The sequence below is a fragment of the Drosophila navojoa genome, chromosome X (assembly GCF_054131105.1).
Source record: "Drosophila navojoa isolate 15081-1374.11 chromosome X, UAZ_NAV_1.0, whole genome shotgun sequence".
In the NCBI taxonomy this organism is placed as follows: Eukaryota; Metazoa; Arthropoda; class Insecta; order Diptera; family Drosophilidae; genus Drosophila; species Drosophila navojoa.
This window is the reverse complement of record NC_142895.1, coordinates 15,805,970-15,826,610: the sequence shown is the minus strand read 5'-3', so window position 1 is coordinate 15,826,610 and position 20,641 is coordinate 15,805,970. Positions and strand designations below refer to the sequence as shown.

Genomic DNA, 20,641 nt, shown 5'->3' with positions numbered 1-20,641 from the left:
AATTACATATACAAATACAAATCAGTTGAGTAGTCGAGCCCCCTCACAGACACACACACACATACTCTCTCTCTCTCACACTCTTCCTTAACGACATTTTCTATTTTTTTTTTTTTTTTTCTTTGACGATCTCGCGCGATCTTTGTGTGACACATGAAAATATTTTAAATGAAAATCTGTTTTCAACAGAAACTTCATCAAAATATCATATATCCCCAACACACACAGACACACAAACACACACACAGACACAGTTGTATAACTTTCATTCATTATTGTTCAATTTGAAGCTTTTACTAATCAAAAATATCGCATTACCCATTACAAGGAAAATTAAAAAAAATAGTCTTCAATCAATGCAAAACATTTATTTCAATGCAAAACATTTATGTGGTTTAAATATAATACTATTTACTATTTATATACATGCATAGTAAATATATACTATATTTATATGCATATATATTATATTATTTATTTATTTATACTTGGTATATAAAGAGCTCATCCAGTAGAATACATATACTATATAATAATTTCCACAATATCTTGTAGTCGTAAATAGATTGTCTTTGATCCACTCAGTTCAATTTTATTTTATTTAAGATATTTCTCAAAACATATTCTTCATCGAAATAGTAATTTGCTCTGCCCACTCTCCTCCTTCTATTCTATTTGTTTGTCTGAATGCAGTGAATCTGGATAGTAATGCTGATTATATGCCAATATAAGCTTAGATATAGGATATTTCTTATGGAGCAGAGCTTCGAATACCACAGAAAGAACCTGAAATCTAATGAATGAATGAATGGCATGAATGCATAGATTTTGAAGATTTCCAATTATGGATATATCTCTAGACACACCATACGAAAACTGATAACAAAAATGGGGTTTTCAAATAATACATTTCTAGAAGTCTTTGGAAATGATTTTTATAGAGATAAATATGAAATATAAATAAATATTTCATCAAGTAATACATTTAGAAGTCTTTGGAAATGATTTAAATATAGATATTTAATCTCTATAAAAATCATTTCTAAATACTTCTAAATACATTATTTGAAAACCCCATCAAAATTATTTAAAAAATAATTTTTAACTCTGATATTAATAATATACTATAATAAGAGAAATGAAATGAAACACTTTTGTATTTTCTTTAAGCAAAAATTTGGATTAAAAATGTAATTAGAAAATAATCTGTTATTATTTTGAAAAGCTGTGAAAAATCGTTCAGAAGTGTAATAAATGTTAACCCATTGATGTAGATATACATATGGAAATATATTTATATGTATACATTTATAGTAAACCCACAAATTTAGAAAGACAAAAAAAAAGTATTCGCAAAAATTCAATATTCAGCAAAATTTTGGTTAATTTAATAATTACTTTGCACTGAAGTGAATTTACAAAAAATATTTCATTGCATTTCATAATAATTTGATTAATTTGAAACTGCTGTGAAACATGAAGCAGATGCATTATATACTCATATATGCATATGAATATACCACATATATATGTATATTGTCTGTCATAGTTAGAAATGTAAACTTTTAATTCATTTTTTTGAAGAAACAGAACTCAAAGTCAAGATGCATTTCCTTATCTGTTGCAACTGACAAATGATATGATGGGAAATGATTTGACATGAGCAAGGGCCAGAGACTCTATCTGGCCAGTGTAAGCCTTGACGATGCTCCAATTTTAGACGACTAGACATTGTCATTGATATCTTATTTAATCTTGAGTTTTGAGATAACTACAATGTTTACGTTAGTTTATTAGCTTTGGGCTCTAAGGAGGCGGGCGTCTTTTATGATATTACTATGTCAATATGTTGTTAGCTGCATAATTAAGCTAATGCACAGAGAGAGAGAGAGAGAGAGAGAGAGAGAGAGAGAGAGAGAGAGAGAGAGAGAGAGAGAGAGAGAGAGAGAGAGAGAGAGAGTGAGAGAGTTAAGAGCCCAATAAAATTCGAGTAAGAATTTTCTAGCGAAGAATACCGAAAGAACAAAAAATACTTTCTATAAAAAAAACTCAATGAATAGATTGTTCAGCATTTGACATCATATAGTATTAGATTTGATGGGTTTATAAAGATTCTTTGGGAACCTATTTATACCTATTTTTACATTTATCATTTGAACATCAATGTCGCTAGCTTGATTTGCTTTGTCTTTCGATTGCAATAAAGGAATCCATGTTATTTTTTTTTTTTTGAAATGTAGGAAATGTTTAAGGATGTATTTTCAACTTTAAAGAGCTAAGTTAAAAATTCAAGAGTCTGGCAATACGAAAGCAGCTCAGCAAACAGAAACAGTTGTCAACATTCTCATTAGAATGCTAACTAGGATGGAGCAAAAACTATCCTAAAATGCATATACATATAGAAACTGAAAGATTGAAGTGCATATACAGGAAATATGGCAACGCCAACGTAATTAATTTTTTGCCAAGTGATAATACATAAAGAACAGTTGGAGTGCTAGTGCTCTAACTAGATCTCTCGTATAATAGGTAATATCTATGTATGAGGTTATTTTCAATTTGAGCTAGCGATTGATTGAGATTATCAAAGCACAAGCTAATTGAGATATTTTAAGCAACGGCAAAGCAATATTTTTTAAAATTTAATATTAGATATGATTTGCGTTGAAAGCTAAGCAAGAAGTTCCCCTATCTGGCAGCGCCATTGCCACTAAAGTCCTTAAACACGCAGCACACAGAAAAAACAGCTGTAATTCTAATTAGAAATCCAACTAGAATTAGGCAATTAACTAAATAAACTTAAACTTGCATTTGTTTATAAAAATACAAATTCACACATTTCTATATATTTTTTAAATATACGGCAATTCCATAGCTAAATTTTAACTAACGTTTTACATTTCCCTTGCAAGTCCGGCTAAAAACAGTTGAGATTCTAATTGGAACTCCAACTAGAATTCAGCAATCAGCAATATTTATATGGTGCATGAAGTCAAGTCCCACACAGATTTTTTAGCATTTAAGATAGTTCAGATTATTTTTTTATCAGCCAACTGATAAGCTTTGCTGCATTCAAGAAAATTTTAGAGCGCGCATTACGCATCTGCCCTATGAATGAGCCCAGCTCAATCTGAAGCTGCAGCTGGATCGTGCTTTCGTATTCATAAGTCTCTAAACACATACATCTATATGGCTAGTGATATCACAGAGATTATCATTATTTTTATTTATTTGCTCATAATTTTTTTTTTTGGGCTTTTTATTTAACTTGTTTGTTGTTTTTTTTTTATTTATTTATTTTTTGTCTGATAAGAATGGCCACGCATCAGATTAAGCTGGCGATAGCTGGCGCTGATGTAATGCGATATGCCCGTCGTATATGAATCATCCGACGGCTTTCTGATTAGCAATATTTTGAGCTGGCTTTTGGGCTGAGGGCCGCAGTGCATATGTATATATGTATGTATTTTATAAAATTGAAATTGAATTTAAATAAAATTTAATAGATTTTCTTTACTTACTTTTGTATAGAAATTTTGAATAATCACAATCCATGGTTGCTGTTGTTGTTGTTTCTGTTGCTGTTGTTGCTGCTGCTGTTTGTTGGTTTTGTTTGTTGAATGTCTAATGCTGTTGTTGTACTTGCTGTTGCGCTGACATGAAGCTGCCGTTAGAGTTGCTGAATTGATGCGACGTTGTTGTTGCTGTTGTTTTGCTTGGCTTTGATTGATTCACAACTGCTGCATTCGCAATGCTTTTCGCTTTTGCGCCATTCACTTGACAACAATTACGAGCAACAAAAAAAAAAACGTAAAAAAAAGTAACACACACACACACACAGGCAGAGAAAGAGAAATAAGTAAATATGAAATGCCGCTAGGAGGAAGGCGGGGTGGGCGGTGCTCTCCGTTGGGTTCTTAGCTCGCTGAGGGCCGGGTTTCGAAAATTGCAGCGTTGACACGAAAATTTGAAGATTGCCGCCGGCGGCGGTGTAAGAAAAACTGAAATTCGAATTTCGAGTTCGAGTTCGAAGCTCGAGCAACCTTCTGCTGCTGGTGCTGTCGCTGCTGTCGCTGCTTGTGTGTGTAGGTTTTGTTGTTTATTTTGTTTCTTCTTTTTATTGACACTTGATGGGCGCTGCTGCTGCTGCTGCTGGCATGTGTTTGTTGTTATAGTTGTTGTTGTTGCTTTTGCAGTTGTCGAATTTTGTTATTGTTGCAATTTAATGCCACTTTACAAGCATGTATAACATTGCGAGTTTTTGGTGGCTTCTTCTTGTTGTTGTTATTGTTGTAGGTTTTCGCTTTTGTTTTGCTTTCATTTACACAGTGCACTAGCTGCTGCTGCAGGTGTTGGTATGTAAAGCTCACACACACACATATACATTTACACACTAATACACGGGCGAGCACATGCATGCGCTTGTGACAGTTGCATATTCTTTGGTTGACTGTCGCCGCCGCAGCATAAATTCTAGTTGTACTGCTGCTGCTGCTGCCTTCGCCTCTTCTTCTTCTTCTTCTTCTACTTCTTTAATTTGCCGTAAGCATTTCTAGCTTTTCTCTTTTTTTATCTCCACTGTTACTGTTGCTGCCGTCGCCTGCGCTGCTGCTGCGGCGCTGTTGCTGTTGTTGTTGTTCTTCTTCTTGTTGTTGTTGCGCTCTTCCGCCTAACTGTTTCTTTATTTGGGCGCGCCTTTTGCTTGACTTTAACCAAATTGAAATTTGAACAACATGTGTTAAGCTTTGATTGTTCTTGTTTCTGCTGCTGTTGTTGTTGTTGTTATCGTTGTTGTTGTACTTCTTGCTGTGACGCGTGTTATACGAAGCGAGAAAAAAGGCGCGCAATCTACGGACGCTGCTGCTGCTGCTGCTGCTGCGGCGGCGGCTGGGCGTATTGTCGTCGTTGTTGTTTGGTGCAACAGTTGCGCCGCCTTTAACCACAAACAACAGTCACTGGGCGCAACACACACCCACGCGCACAACAACAACACAAATTTATGCACATCAAAAAAACTGTTGTACAACAAATTGGTTTTTGGTCACACAACAACCAAAAAAAAATATAAAAAAACAACAAAAATTTATGGTATAAGAACTTGTCATAGAGCACCAGAAAAAAAAAGAACACACACGCACGCAGCACACAGTTACACGTACATACCTAAGTAGGTGTGCGTGTATGTGTAATTATAATTCGGTTATTCGCGCTTCTGCTGCTGCTGCTGCCGCCGTCGCCGTTGCGAATTTAATTTAATTTCTTTTGCTATACTTTATTGTAGTTCTGTTGCTATTGTGTGTCCGTGTGGCCGTATATATACACATGTATGTATATGTGTGTGTGTATGTTTTGCCTAACGGCAGTTGGCGGCACGCGCTGGCCAATATTTAAGTTTATTTTTTGGTATTTTTGATTTTTGATTATATATGTATATTTTTTTTCTATGTATCTTAACAGATGATTCTGATTGGGATGCGGTCGCGTATGGAGTGCCCTTTCGGCATTTTTCTTAAACGTTTTTCTTACACGCGCCGCTCAATGCTCCGGGCCGGAGAGTCAAAGACGAAATGTGCTTTTAATGTAGACACAAACACAGAGACACGCGGTCACACACATTGATGATATATTTCTATATACATATATATATGTATATTTATTTATATACATATATACACATATGTATGTATATATATACACGCACGCATGTACGTTAAAAGAAATTTTCTATAGGTATTGTCTAAGCGTATTTGGCTATTTGATTAAAATTTGTTAACTACGTGCTGCGCTTGCTTTCGCATACAAAATGTGACGCCAACACAACCGACGGTATAAACAAAACTACCAATACGAAATTAGCTCAAAATGTATTTCAGGCAAAAATTAAAACAGCAAAAGCGCTCATTGCGCGCGAGTGAGCCGTGCAGCAAAACTGCCAACCTACCCATACACGCATACAAGCACAGGCATATGTATATGTACGAGCACAAGCACAGTCACACACACACACACACACACACATAGAGAGACAAGCATACGAACCATACCCGAAGACCGAGCCCCAACAGTTTGTTGGATACGCGCGCGAAACACACACATACACACAGACACTGTATATGTATATATAGCAAATTTACTCATCGAGTTGGTCCGCCGCCACCAGCTGAATGGAGTACATGCCGAGAGCAAAATACGAGTATGAGCGAGGGAGCGCGATACTGTCTGTGAGTTAGAGCGAGAGACGGCGTTCGAGAGAATTCTGCCGCTGTCTGTACAGTATGGGAGAGAGCGACTGGAGTGCGCACAGCGCATGAATCAGCTTCCGCTGTTTTTGTTCCCTGTTGTTGTTGTTGTTGTTGTCGTTCTTCTTGTTCTGGTTAGCTTGCGAACTGAGTTTCGCTCAAACACGTGTTGTTGCTGGCTCGCCTATGGTTGAGTGCTTTCAGTGAGGCGGCCGTATAAGAGACACAACAGAGCGCACTTGCTGTGGCACGATGCTCAAAAACTATGCATGTGTGTGAGTGTGTGCATAAGCAGGTTTATGCGCTGATCGAATTTGCGACAAGTTTTAGTTTTGTGCAGTTTTTATGTTGATTGATTGCTGATTTAATATGAATAGAAATTAAGATATTGATCGATTCTGTATTATATGTATATGTACGAATCGTGTAAGTAATATTAAAATCTATATAGCTATATCAATATGTAACTCTAATGTAAACATGTGTAAAATACGGATAAATTTTTATAAATAATTGTGCATGGAACCAATGTAAATTAAACTATGTATAAATAAATAATATATAATAATATATACATATAAAAATATAATAATAAGAATAATTTATTATTTACACGCCTACAATTAACAATCTATTAAGTATCAATAATATGCAATTTATGTACATATGTACATATATATAATACACATATGTATTTCAATTTCGCACAGCTACATACATACATACACTTACAAAATTATATTAATCATCAATAAATAAATGATGTTGCTAATGATAATTAACGATATTACGATAATCTTGTAACACAGTGTAAGTGACTTATCACTCAGCCTCCACTTATTCCCATTGAGTGTTTGAGCAGAAAAGAAGGAGAGAGAGAGAGAGTGAGAGCGAAAGAACTGTAAGAAACGAGTGTAATTGCTCGTGTCTCTGTGTGTGTGTGTGGGCAGCTCCTGCAAGATACTTGTGTGCCGATTGCCAGGCTCTCTCAGCGCAGCACTTAACATAAATCATTTTTTCTGCTTTCTGTTTTCTGTGTGTGTGTGTGTGTGTGTGTGTGTGTGTGCGTCTTTGATTTTTTTTGCTTTATTTTTCTATTTTGGTTCTATCAGTTCATATTTTGGCGCCGGTTCTGACCTAAACTTTGACTGTCGTACAATGCCAACAATTAATTGAAGGGAGTAAGCAGTAATACTTATATTTAGTAGAAGCAGTAATTTATCTGCATTTGTAGATAATTCTAAATATAGGAAATATACATATGTATTATACTAAAAATCATAAATATGTACATACATACATATGTACATGTGTGATATAAATATTGTCCCTTCTGCTTTGTAGAAAATATGATTAGATGATTAGGAACGAAAGTAGAGACAAAATATGAGATTTTTGCCATGGCTTTCTTTTGCGATTTTCACATACATATTTACATACATACATATACATATATCTTTAAACTATATTTATTAATGGACTCATAATAATGAAGCTCAAAGTACAGAGTACAAAATCAGATGTTTAGACAAAGCTCTGCTATGCGATTCTCAAGTTATCAACATAGGCTTGACGTTCTCTAAATATCGTAAGTGTCAATTAACAAATGCAAGAAATCATATTCTTTGTTGTGGATGTATGTTTCTAAGTGTGTATATGTGTACATACATACATATGTACATATATGTATATGTATATGTGTGTAAGTGCGTGCGTGTGCTCATGTTGCAGCATGTATGAAATTAGCGTTTGTTGAACCCCATAAAATTGTCACTGAGCACAGGCACTTAAAATGCACGCCTCCAATGCATTAATTGCCATAAATTGAACCAAATACACACACACACGCACGCACACATACATACATACATGCACATGTGTATGCATGCATTGTGCCTAGTGGGGTGCATAATGCGATCTGCGTTTTTGAAACAACATAAGCCAAGAGGCAAACGTAAGTGTGAGTGGCACTATGTGGATTGTTATTGCTGTTGTTGTTGTTGTTGCTTGGTCGAGGGAGCACCGTTTGGGGGTTTGCTCAGCTCGACTCTTGCTCGGGATCAGTGTGTGTGAGCATCGAACATTGTTGCGCATATTGGCAAAGTTTTGTAATTTGCCGCCATCGCTTTACATGTTGCTCACAAAACAGCTGATTGTTGCGCTTTTTCACTCGGCGTGCGAGCGAGATAGCAGCTGCGAACTGCACTCAATGAGCGCAGTGCGTGTGTGTGTGTGTGTGTGTGTGGGTTGCCGCGAGTGCTAAGGAAAGGATGGGCGTCTTCATCGAAAACGCAAAGAAAAACATCAAGTTATGAAATGTCCATAATATTGTGGACACAAACACACACACACACACACACGCACGCATACATGTAAATCATGATGGTCGCTCAAAGAGCGCTCTCAACCGCCCGATGATGAGGTACACCCCACGGGGGTTGGGATTATGTCGCACAGAGCGCGCGCCTCGGCAATTCAGCTTCGTGTCTTCTATATATTTTTTTGTTTAACGACGCCAACTGCGCACGTCGCCTTCGTCTTCGCCTTCGTCGTCGTCGTCGTTCTTCTTGAGCTCTTGAGCGATTTAACGGCAATCGACTTGACAGTTGTAACTCATTGTCTGCCACTGTCTCCGCTGCCGCTGCCGCTGCCGCTGTCGCTGTCGCTATAGCTGACTCTTGCTTGACCCAGCCCGCCCACACTGCCCACGACACACACACACACGCACACATGAGTGCATATGCGCATGCATGGATGTATATTCACGCACAGTGGGGCGAAATGGCAAATCGTATGCTTTTGCTGATTTATTCTCGAAGGGTTTAATTTAATTTTTCTTTTCTTTTTGCTCTTCATTTCATTTCATTTCATTTGTATTTGGTTTTTGGGCACTAAAAATAATTTTCTACTTCACGCGTGTAAGGGGCTAAACATCATTAGACATTAAGGCTAGTGTGTTGAAAGTGAACAAAACAGCTCAGCATGTGTGCAGAGACGGTCGATGTCGATGTCTACGTCTATGTTGATGTCGATGGCTATGTCTATGTCTATGTCTATGTCTATGGCTATGTCTATGTCGATCCGCAGTCAGTCTGTCTATATATAAACGCAGCACAAGACAAGACAAGACAACATGAAAACGAATAAAATACGAGTACAAAATTCAAGATGAGATGTACAGATACATACACAGATTCTACATATGTATGTGTGTATGTACCACATACATATATACGCACATAGAGTATATCATACTAGGCAACATCAGGAAAAGTATAGCCAAAAAAGACTTTCGCATTTCAATGAACGCGATTCATTCATTTCTATTTACACATTTCTTGTAACGTATTTACCAAATATATATGTATGTATGTGTGTGTATATACATATATATTTGTATGTGCGTGTAAGCGATTTACGTACATATTTGACCTTACATTATAATTTATTTGGCAGTGAATAATTTTGGGTCTAGCAATTTAAATCCAAATTTTGGAAAAAAAAAAACATATTATTGTATGTTTTTGCGCAGATCAGAGAGTTATCCCTCTCTCTCTCTCTCTCTCTCTCTCGGGAAAGAGAGTAAGGCAAGGAGAGAGAATGTGGAAGAGCAATAGGGAGCTAGAGAGATAGAGATGTAGAGATACAGATATAGAGCGAAAATTATGCAGAAATAGAGAAGGCAAGAGCCACAGAGTGAGAGAGAGAGACGGAGAGGCAGATGGATAGAGAGAGATAAATAAATAGAGAAAGATATACGACGAGAGAGGGAAAGAGACACAGACTGAAAGTGAGAGAGAGACAGAAAATGTGTAGATGATGAGAGAGAATGCGAGACGGAGAGAGAGGAAAGTGACATATAGAGAGACAAAAGACACACAGAGAGAGAGAGATAAAGAAAGAACTCTTATACATATGTATGTGAATCCTTTAACCTATTATTAGACTCTTCCTTGAAATTAGACGATTTTTTTGGATTTCTTGAACAGTTCGTGTGAAATTCGTATATGTATATCTATTTCCTCTTCTTCTTCTTCTTATATACTCGTAAATACATTCACTTTCATAAAGAGCTTTGGGACGCGCCCTTACAGCGCGTGGCAAATCGAAAAATCTTGAATTTTGAATATTTTATTAATTAATAGCTGGCACCTCCAAATCAGGGAAGTAGTTTGACGTTGATTTAAATATACATCAATAAGAACTTTATAAGAACTTTATAACTAAAATGTATTAAAATTCAAAAAATCAAGACTTTGGATGAAAACAATATATAAAACCTAAAACATATTCGCTTTGCAATAACCTAGTTTAGCAGTTGATTCTACAAATAGATCTATTGTCTGAAAAGCGTAAAAATCATGATTGGATTGGATGATTCGTTATTAGTCCATGGATATAGAATGGATTAATTCAGGGGAACAGAGATTACTCTGATGGATGAAGATTTTGTGAAATACAGTTATTTATTTGTTTTTCTTAATATGCGGATCTAGTATTATTCTCAATTTCAGACAGCTTTGCAAACTGAATCTAAAGTTTTAAGTGTAAAATGGGCAAACGTACGTCTAACAATAAATGTAAATATATATGTATATATGTATATCTGTGTATGTTTATATATGTACATATGTATGTAGTTAATTGTAGCTGTTGTGTGTTGGGGCAAAAATGTTTTACATTAAATGAGCTAAATGCAGGCACTGTGCACTGATATTTTCCTATGCACTTTGGAATGCTTCATATGACTTTTTGTTATTTTCTTTTCATTTTGTTTTTTTTTTTTTTTGCAACCTATTGCAAATAAGTAGATAAATGGGGCATATGGGCTATAAGCAAGTGTATGTAACGGGCAGAGCCTAGGGATGCTAGGCTTTAAACTAGAGAAGCTTTAAATATACATATATGCATGTATATAATAATATAATAATTATAATTATAATATATATTGATATTTTGACTTGGTTTTCAAGTTTCCATAGAGCATAATTTGAATCTTATGAAAGATGTCTCACTTTGGAATTTCTAGGCATTTTCTGATTAGCGATAAATAATGATATATCGATTCTTAGATTCTAATGTAGCATAACTGGAATCAATTATGAAATTTGTACTTGACAAATTTCTTATATACATACCTCCCGAAGGAGATAAGAAATATAGTACATTTTCTAGTATAGAATACTTGAATATCTGCTCGATTATTGTTAGGAATAGGTAGATGATTTAGTAGATTTGATAGTTTTTGATTTGGGATGCATTCCCGATTCTCTACAAAAGTTTGAACTCCCTTGCTTGGTGCAGGGCATCTTCTAGTCGAGCAAACCCTTTGAGAGTACACTTACTTGTGATTGTTGTTGGTTTTTTTTTTTCGCTGGCTGGAAATAGCAACTGCAACAGTTGGAAATTGAGTTGGTTGAGTTCCTTAGGCAAGCATATACGTGTTTGTACGTTAGCTTCCAGTGTTTTTTTTTGTTTTGTTGAAATTTTTTAATTTTATTACCTATTCAAAGTATTTACTTGCGTGTGTGAGTGTGTTGGTATTGCTGTTGGTGTGTGTGTGAAATTGCTTTCTTTGTTAGTTAGTTGGCTTATATTAGGCCATCTAAAGAGCACTTTGAAAAACACTTGGAATTTTTCATTGCCAATTACAACAGGCCAACCAAATGCAAAATGCGAAAAGAAACAAACGTAAAAAAACACACACACACACACACAGGAGAATGCATTCCGCGCAGTAACAGACCCTGGAGGTGAGCCCCCTCTCCCCATCCACTTCCTCCGCAGAAATCCCAGGAATCAGTCGGAGGCCCCTGCCCATCCCTCTGTGAAAACAAACTGCAAACATTTGCCGTCGCTCAACCCCAAACGTTCGTACGACTTGGCCCAAAGTGCACAGAAAAACAAAAAAGCAAAGAAAATACAACAACAAATAAATACCAAAACGAAACGTTAAGAATTTTACATTCAAGATACTTTTATCAGCTGCTGCTGCTGCTTCTGCTTCTGCTTCTGCTTCTGCCTCTGCCGCTTCTGCTGCCTCTTCCATGACTGCTCAGCCTGCATTCCCGGCTACAAGCCAACCTGTTACAACATGCAATCGACAGGCCTCAAACAAGGCGGAAAAATTAACGCAGCCAGCAAATGCAATTGCAACTGCAACTGCAACTGCAATTGCAATTGCTATTGTGAATGTGAATGTGAATGGGTGAATGAGTGAATGTATCCAAGCGTAGCATGAATATATTCCTTCAACTTTTGGCCATTTGCACTAGAGAAACAAATTTGCATAAACAAAAACAAAAGCACTTAGGCAAAAATATATACATACATATGTATGTATATTAATACTGTTTTCATGTTCAATTATTTTATTAATTGATTTAATTAAGGAAAAATTAAACACACACACATGTACATTCATATGTACACAAATATTTATAACTAAAACTATTTTATTTATTTTATTTTTTTTAATTTGTTCAGTGCCAAATTTTAATTCTGCTTAAAATCTTTTAAAATTGTTTTTTTTTTCACATTATTATTTAAATAATTTTCTTTTTCATTTGATAAGCTGCTGAATAAAAGTTACTTATAATATTTTATTTTGTATGTTTATATACAGTAGAGTTCGGCTATATCAACCCGCTTATAAAGGTCTAAGGGGGATTACATTACTTTAATTTTGTATTTAATTATTTAATTTTTTTCAAATTATTATTTGACCGTTTTGTTGTTGTTTTTTGTTTTTGTTTTTGGTAAAATGGTTTTTAGTTAATTTAATGCTTTTTTTTATAATTATTTTTATTTTTCCCCTTTTGAAACTTTAGCCTTTTCAACTTGTTTGTATTTGTTATTAAATAAATTTTAGATGATTATATTTTTTAACAAAATTTTATATAATTCCAACAAAATAAAAGAAAATTGTTATAGACTTGCAAAAATGTCTTATATCAGGCTTACAATTCCAATTCCATACAATTTCCATACATAAACAAATGAATTTTATGCATTTTGAAAGCTTTGCTTGGCGCGCAATCTATCGAAAACAATATCAAGCTGAACTATCTGAATCGAGCTGTTATCGATATTTGGCGCATACTTTCACACGTTGCCAACGCGCATCTCTAATGCATTTGTGTATGCAATAGAAACGTTCGTAGGCTAAGTAAAAAGAGTATTTATAATAGATTACATTACATTATCGACATGGAAAACTTGATTTTACGGCGAGGGACGAGTGCTAGCAGTAACTGTAAGCATTGGCAATGAATTGTCAACGATTTGGATCAAATCGAACATATGCTCGAGCGCCTTTTCATATGATACACATATTTGTTTGTTTTCTCTCTCTCTCCCTCCCCGTCTTGCTCTATCTCGCTCGCTCTCTCTTCATGGTCATTTGTGTGTATATTGTATATATATTATACAAATGTATACATATATATAATATGTGTATAGTCAATAATATGACCGATGAGCAGCTGCAGGAATGGCACACAGCGGTTCTAAGCGAGGCTCAGCGTGAGAATTACGTGAATCACAATCTGGAAATTGTGCGTCATTATCGCACCGAGGCGATCTCTCGAGCGCCCGCCTTTGACATCGAGCGCAATGCCATAGACGCTGCCATTGCGCGCCATGGTCTGTATGCGTCCAATGCTAGCGCCAGCGAGAGCAGCGCCTGTCCAGAGCCTGTGGCTGGAGCACAAGAGGAAGCGCAGCCGCCACCCCTGCGCCGTCCACGCATGGAGCAGCCAGAGCAGCAGCAGAAGTCGGAGCAGCAGCAGAAGGCGGAGCAGCAGCAGCAGCAGCAGGCTAGCAATAGCAGCTCGGCTTCAGCTCAAGCTGGCAGCTATGGCCACTATGTGGCGCTGGCTCACATATTCTCTGATACATTCGCTGGAGGCGGCAGCGGAGCAACGGGCGCAGCCAACAGCAACGCCAGTGGCAGTGCCAATGGCAGCACCAACAACAACAACAACAACAATGAGCCCAGTGATGCCGAAATAAATGATATAGCGATAACCAAGACCATTGATAGCCTAGGCCTGCGTCGCACCTAATGAGGCGAAAGTACACTTAATTATATATTTAAGTATCATAGATGTATTTATATAGGTATATATATACATATATATATACATATTGAAACAAATTGTTAAACGAGATCATAATGTGCAAGAATTGTTTAGATCGTCTAATGTATATTGTATTTATTTATTTGTAGCGTTATCCATCAAACAATTTCTGAATCGAAAACGAAGAACGTAGCTGCTATTTTATATATATATTTATATATACATAAATATATATATATAATATAATATAATGTAAATAATATCAGTTGAATTTTGTATATAGTGCATTTAACTTATAGTTGTTTAGCATTTAAGCGTAGAGTGTACTTAATTAATCGCAATTTATGTATGCTAGTGTACATATGTATACAAATATATATAAAATAAATATATATATTTGTATATATATAAAATATCTCATCTGCGTTAGAACAAATTATATAAGCAAAATACAAAAAAACAAAAAAAAAATGACAACAATGTCGTTTTCTATAGATAAAACAGTTTAACGTACTAACAATAATAACAATCATAGCAAAACTAGATAGTTTCTCTAGAAACGTTTTTAATTTACAACTTAAGAAAAGGAACAAATGTTATTTGATATATACATATATATGTATAGTATGGCTCACATATATAGCTACAATCGTGTGCTTTTTGAGTCTCAGATGGGGATCTTAAGATGGGGATGTCGGCGCCGCTAACTACAAAGCTGCATAGCTTGACTGCTTGCGGGGGGGAATGTGGACACAGTTGTGTCCCGCAGGGAATGGACAATATATGTATACATATATATGTGTTATATTCTCTAATGTACCATTCACACACACACACACTTATATACATATATATGTATATATGTATATATATTTAGACATGGGAGCGCAGCGCCGATAGCCACAATATGCATATCCATGTATATATCTATATACATATATACATATACATAAGTAAGCATGTTTTGATGTTATCTATATAGTTTGCTCATTGACAAGATTTCTTTAGTTTGTATTTGAGTTATTTACGCTGCTGTTGCTACTGTTGCTGGCGCTGATGATGCTGATGGAGGTGTCCTCATTGGTATTGCTAGCATCATTGACATTCTCATTATCATTGCCCTCATTATTATCCGCATCCTCGTCAGCCACATTAGCATCCTCATTGGTGTTATTATTAGCGGCAATACGCTGAGCATTACTATCACCTTGGGAATCCTCTGCAGCAACAACGGCGCTCGCCTCGATGGCTCGAAGAGTTTCGTTGCGGCTACGCCTACTATCGACGCCCAGTCCACGGGTGCTCGATGCATGGCGAATCCGATGATATTGACGCAAGCCGGCCAAAATGCGTATCATGACCTGGGCAGGTACCGTTATGGTGTCGCGTGTCTCCACCAGCATGATTTCATTGCTCTTGATTAACTGTAAACGTATAGAGCATTAGTTAATCACAATCTCCCACTGTCTCTCTCTCGTTCTCTCTTACTGCTGTTGTTTCGGCCTCGTCAAATGTTGAAATCGCTCCAATTGGCGCCCACATCTTGACGTTGTAATCAATGCCCGAGCTGAGCAAATAGGGCAGAGTCGGATGCGGCTGGACACGATTCACAACACGATGATCGGCCAGCAATGTCTTGACCACCTTCCCAGTGTGACGCTGCCAGATGAATATGTGGCCACAATCCGAACCAGACATGATGTAATCGTCGCCCCAGAAGCAAGCGCCCTTTACCATGGTGCGCGAATTGCGATGGCCACTAAACGACATCTTGATGTAGTCAAACTTATTCAGCTGACGCTCTTTACCCTCCTCGGCAGCCTCCATAACAGCATCACGCTTCTCAACGGCTGCGAACGAAAGGGGGAAATACATGTGCATATATGTATAAGGACTAGACGGAGTGGTCTAGTCGGGCGTGGTCGACTAGCAAATAACTGAACTCTGCGCAGAGCTGGTGCGTCCCTCATTCTACGCTGCTTTTAAATAGATGTACATATGTATATATACATAGATAATAAGAAATACATGACACTCGCTTTGGTTGGACTACATAGGCTTTACATGGGCTTTACTGTGTATGGTAAAAAAAATCTGTTGACATTGCCTGCAGAAAGGCTTAATTGAATTGCTGAGAATCGCATAGAAAGCCATAAATTCTTGCTACTTATAACATTTGATTTTTTAAAAAATATATTTAAATATTTTTATATTTTTTTTTATATACCTATATACATATATATATATATTTACCTACTTATTAAAATTATTTTTTTTTTAGCTAAAGGTGACTTGATTAGAACAATTTTAGCTGGACTCTATGTACATACATATAAATACTGATATGAATATGTTCTATGTTCGAATAAACTAGCTAAATAATATATTTTAAAAACATATTGTATAATTAGCCAAAAACTGTGACTTTCTATGCGATTCTCAGCAATTCAAATGAGCATTTTGTAATAATTATAATAATTAGCAAAACATTGTGCCTTCCTCTGCGATTCTCAGCAATTCAATTAAGCTTTTCAGCTGGCTATCTTAAATGATTTTATATATTCGAACTATCTTAGACAATTTCTATTCATGTTTCTTAGTGCACTCGAGTACTACTATAGCTATCTCTCGTTCTATACTATTTGTTCAGCTACAACTACTCTAATTCATTGCATCTACCTGTATGACAATATGTGAGGCTAAGGTAACAAGCAAACATATAGGTAGATAGATAAAGATATGGTAGATATACATTTATGGTAATTTTGATCTGGCTTATACAATATGTATATCATTGATTGACGCACTATGCCATAGATAAAATGATATTGATATGACTATCTATATAAATATTACAATAATGGATTTTAATCATTTATGGATAAGTGCTTAAGCATATTCTGGATACTCTTAGCCAGGTTCTGGGCACTGATTGGGCACTTACCATCGATAGCTGAGGCGTTGTTATTGGCGGCCATTGCTGCCTGAGTGATCTCATTGGCTGCCACGAGTCGCAGGCTGTTGGTGCGACTTGTTGCCGACTCGCTCTGGTTGTCCAGTGTGCGCAAGACGGCATCCTGCCAGGACATGTGATGTGAGCGCGAACTGGAGCTACTGCTCCGGCTGGCTGGATTGATGGCGTGTATTTGATTTGTTTGAGAGTTGAGCATGCGAATGATTTCATCGCTCAGACGACGGAGCACACTGGGCACCAGGGGTGGACGTGCCTGGCCCACATTCAAACGATTCGGATCCTGATCAATATTGGCCATGGAATTTGGTCCCGTATCGGACCAATCGCCCCGGAAACGCAATCGCGGCATTTGCGGCTCTGGATCATTGTCGCGCCGTAATTTCGGTGTATAGCAGCCACTGCGTAACAAATCGGCATCATTATAGCCCGGATGATTCAAATCGAATAGATAGATCTGTTCCATTGAGTAGCTGACAAGCAGCTCCGATTCGTCGGCGCTATACTTGACACAGGTGGGACGATAGTGGCGACGTGTGTATTTCATGGGTATGGGATAGGCCTTCAGCGGCCAGGTGATGCGATCGCGATCCGAGCCAGCCGACAGCATGCGGCGATCATAGAGCCGCACAATCGAGTCCGAGCAACCGATGACCAGCTTATAGTGGCTTATCGGTGCCACATCCATGGCCGTAATGGCACACGGTGCGGTTATATAGATATGCTTATCGCACACGGACTCGGCACAGCGGCTGCTCACACGCAAATCGATGCAACGCACGGTGCCGTCTTCGCCACAGCTGAGAAAGACCCGAGGAGTGTCCGGTATGGGCAGGACATCGTATGTGCTCCCAAAGGCGTGACAGTCAAAGAAGCCGGCCTGCCGACCCGACTCGCCGATGTTCACCTCCTCGGCAGTGCGGCCGGGTCCGTAGGGTGCCAGAAATTCAGTGTGCTGAACAATGCCCTCGCCGGAGCACGACACGATGGCCTGGTCATTGCTGAAGGGCATGAAGCGTGCACTGAATATATGACGCTTGTGCTGTGTCTTGGTCCTGGCCACCACACGTCCGCGCTTGGCCTCGGTCACCACCAAATAGTTATCATCCGATCCGGATACGAACAATGTGCCGCTCTCATTCCAATTAACCGTGTTCACACAGCCGCTGTGCACGTTCAGCGTTTTCATCAGGCTCAAGCGCTGCACAAAGTCCAGCGAATCTGCAAATTGGTCAAATAACGAGATTAATATTATTGGGTATATATATGGATAGATAATCCGAGTCGATTATCTGATAAGTCTCTCTCTATCTCTCTCGCTCTGTCGCTTTCAACTCACTCTTGCAGCTGGCCTGCAGATTCGATTGCGCCCGGTGGCCATAGTACGGGAAATTGTAGATGCATTCGTTGACGCTGCGTCGCTCTCGTCTGGCGGTCATCTTCGGAGGCTTTACTATATGTAATGTATGTGCATGCATAAGTATAAATATATATACACATATATACAGATGTATACGTATACTTGTGCATACATATGAAGAAGATTGAGAGGTTTGCTTTATATTATTAGAAATTTGCCAAATATGACGGCCCCGTTGTAGATATGAGAACAAGGAACCAAACTACGTATACTATATAAAACAAAACAACCAATAAAAATAAAAATCTGTGGCGAATACTTCTATACACTTCTGGAAAAAAAATTATTTTGCAGGATTTTGTAAATAAATTTTATAATTTAAATTTACTTTTTGAAATTTTTGTTTTGTTTTCTCTTTTGTAAATTTTTTTTTCGTTATTTACTAAACCGTTATCAACGAAAGTGCTAATAAACGATTTAACTATTTTGTTTTTATTTTCCACATTTTTTGTTGCTACATTTTATTATTTAAATTAAAGAAATCCTATTCGACTTTATTTGCTCACAATTTCGCTGTTTTATCATAAAATTATTTTTTATCAGTGAATGCACAACTCTGTTAACAGTGGCTCTCAAACGGTGCATTTGCAAGAAGCAACAAGAATTTATTGCGCTTGCATTTCTCGTGTGTATGCGTGGGGGTTTGCGTGTGTGTCAGTGTGTGTGTGCGTGGGTGTATGCGTTTCTGTGGGCGCCTGTGTGTGTGTGTGTGTGTGTAGGTGTGCAAATTGTTTTGTAGAAGTTATAAATTATATAAAAATTCAAAACAAAGCGCCATCAACAAATTGTTATTGTTGCATTGGCTGTTTTTAAGCAACTTTGGCGCCCAATTCGCTTTTCGAGTGCACTTTAAGCAATTTTGCAAATTTATAGAATCTCACTTTTTTTTTACCTTGTTTATAGGCAGCGGAAAAACATTACAAATCACTCCTTGGCCCAGCAACACACAAACACAAATTCGATATTTATTTTTATTGCGAGCTCAGCTGTAGCACAGTGAGACCGTTTGCTGCACGCACCACAAAGACCAAAAGTTCCGAATGCAAAATAGCGGTTAAAAATACTAAACAGTCGCGATGGTAAATCGGTCAAGACGCGTTATTAATTAAGACCACTAACCCGATTAGTGTGAAGACTGAGTTCGTATTTTCCTAGTTGCTTGATATCAAGCTAAACAAATTGAAACGAATTTTTGCTAACCTACTGCTTCTGAAATTTATCGTTGTAATTTTCGAATTTACAACACTACGTTAAAGACAACTGAGATTTTGTACTCTGGCATTCTGACAGAAAACCCAAGTAAAATTAAAATTCAAATTAAACGGAAACACGGACAGGGTAATTGTAATGGATGAAGTCTTATACAAACTAGTCGATAATAAAAAAATACTAAATCCAGCATTATTATGCTAATATCGGAATTTGACTACACACTCTGCCCGATTACGCCAAGCAATCGATAGCATAGACAAGAGCGGTTAATGTATCGAGTCTGGGCTGGTCATACTTTGCCCGCTGTAATTTCAGTCGTAGCTTAATATTCGAGTCGAGCGTGCGCACCTTACGCAGTTTAAACAGTTTTCTCGCTTCAGGCAGCAACCTGTTGCGTTTTTTTTGTTTGTTTTGTTTTGTTTTTTTTTAATAGTTGTAGCAGTTGTGGAAAGTGCATTTAACGATAAAACCGAGTTGAAACATTAACTCACCTGCTGCAGCAGACGCACAGAGCGTGTGAGTTGTGCGAGTGTCAAACAAATTAGAAATCTTTTGTTTATTCAAAAAATACGGTTAAACAAAAAAATTTAAGAGAAGAAAAACAAATAAAACGAGCAAAAGAAATAAAGGTAACGGGCAACAAGTGCTGCTGTTGTTGTTGCTGTTTTTATTAGTGTTGTGCTGCTGTTGTTATTGTTGTTGTTGCTGTTGTTGTAGC

The 20,641-nt window shown here is 37.2% G+C and overlaps 5 protein-coding genes across 9 annotated transcripts in view; 3 read left to right on the top strand and 2 right to left on the bottom strand.

The window, feature by feature from the left end:
• sd (TEA domain transcription factor 1 homolog scalloped) overlaps positions 1-5,902 on the bottom strand; it is a 75,101-nt gene extending 69,199 nt beyond the window's left edge. Inside the window, exons 1-2 of the mRNA XM_089264735.1 lie at positions 5,778-5,902; positions 3,522-3,776 (exon numbers count right to left, since the gene is read on the bottom strand). Of these exons, the coding sequence (XP_089120861.1) occupies positions 3,522-3,555 (34 nt within the window). The 5' untranslated portion in view covers positions 3,556-3,776; positions 5,778-5,902. The remainder of the gene's footprint in view (positions 1-3,521; positions 3,777-5,777) is intronic.
• Positions 1-20,641, top strand: part of rut (adenylate cyclase rutabaga) — a 186,456-nt gene that overhangs the window by 61,770 nt on the left and 104,045 nt on the right. The gene's annotated exons all lie outside the window — the stretch shown is intronic.
• On the top strand, positions 13,338-14,863 carry LOC108656546 (uncharacterized). Its single transcript, XM_018108678.3, has 2 exons — positions 13,338-13,494; positions 13,701-14,863. The coding sequence occupies exons 1-2, from the start codon at positions 13,449-13,451 to the stop codon at positions 14,303-14,305; spliced, it is 651 nt and encodes a 216-aa protein (XP_017964167.1). The 5' UTR covers positions 13,338-13,448; the 3' UTR covers positions 14,306-14,863.
• Positions 15,280-19,762, bottom strand: LOC108656531 (DDB1- and CUL4-associated factor 6). 2 transcript variants are annotated; one of them, XM_018108655.3, is made up of 5 exons: positions 19,604-19,762; positions 18,631-18,744; positions 17,265-18,512; positions 15,809-16,170; positions 15,280-15,744 (listed from the first exon to the last, which is right to left on the bottom strand). In XM_018108655.3, exons 2-5 carry the CDS (start codon positions 18,728-18,730, stop codon positions 15,325-15,327), a joined length of 2,130 nt encoding a protein of 709 aa, XP_017964144.1. In that variant the 5' UTR covers positions 18,731-18,744; positions 19,604-19,762; the 3' UTR covers positions 15,280-15,324. The 2 variants fall into 2 exon arrangements, with proteins under 2 accessions (XP_017964144.1, XP_017964146.1); XM_018108657.3 differs by having other exon boundaries at positions 18,631-18,739; positions 19,604-19,746.
• Positions 20,223-20,641, top strand: part of Rhp (GTP-Rho-binding protein rhophilin) — a 42,261-nt gene continuing 41,842 nt past the window's right edge. For 3 of the 4 annotated variants that reach the window (XM_089264729.1, XM_089264728.1, XM_089264730.1), the window contains exon 1: positions 20,224-20,552. The gene's annotated coding sequence lies outside the window, so the exon portion shown is untranslated. Of the gene's footprint in view, positions 20,553-20,641 lie in introns of all 4 variants that reach the window. The other variant, XM_089264731.1, reaches the window with a different exon arrangement.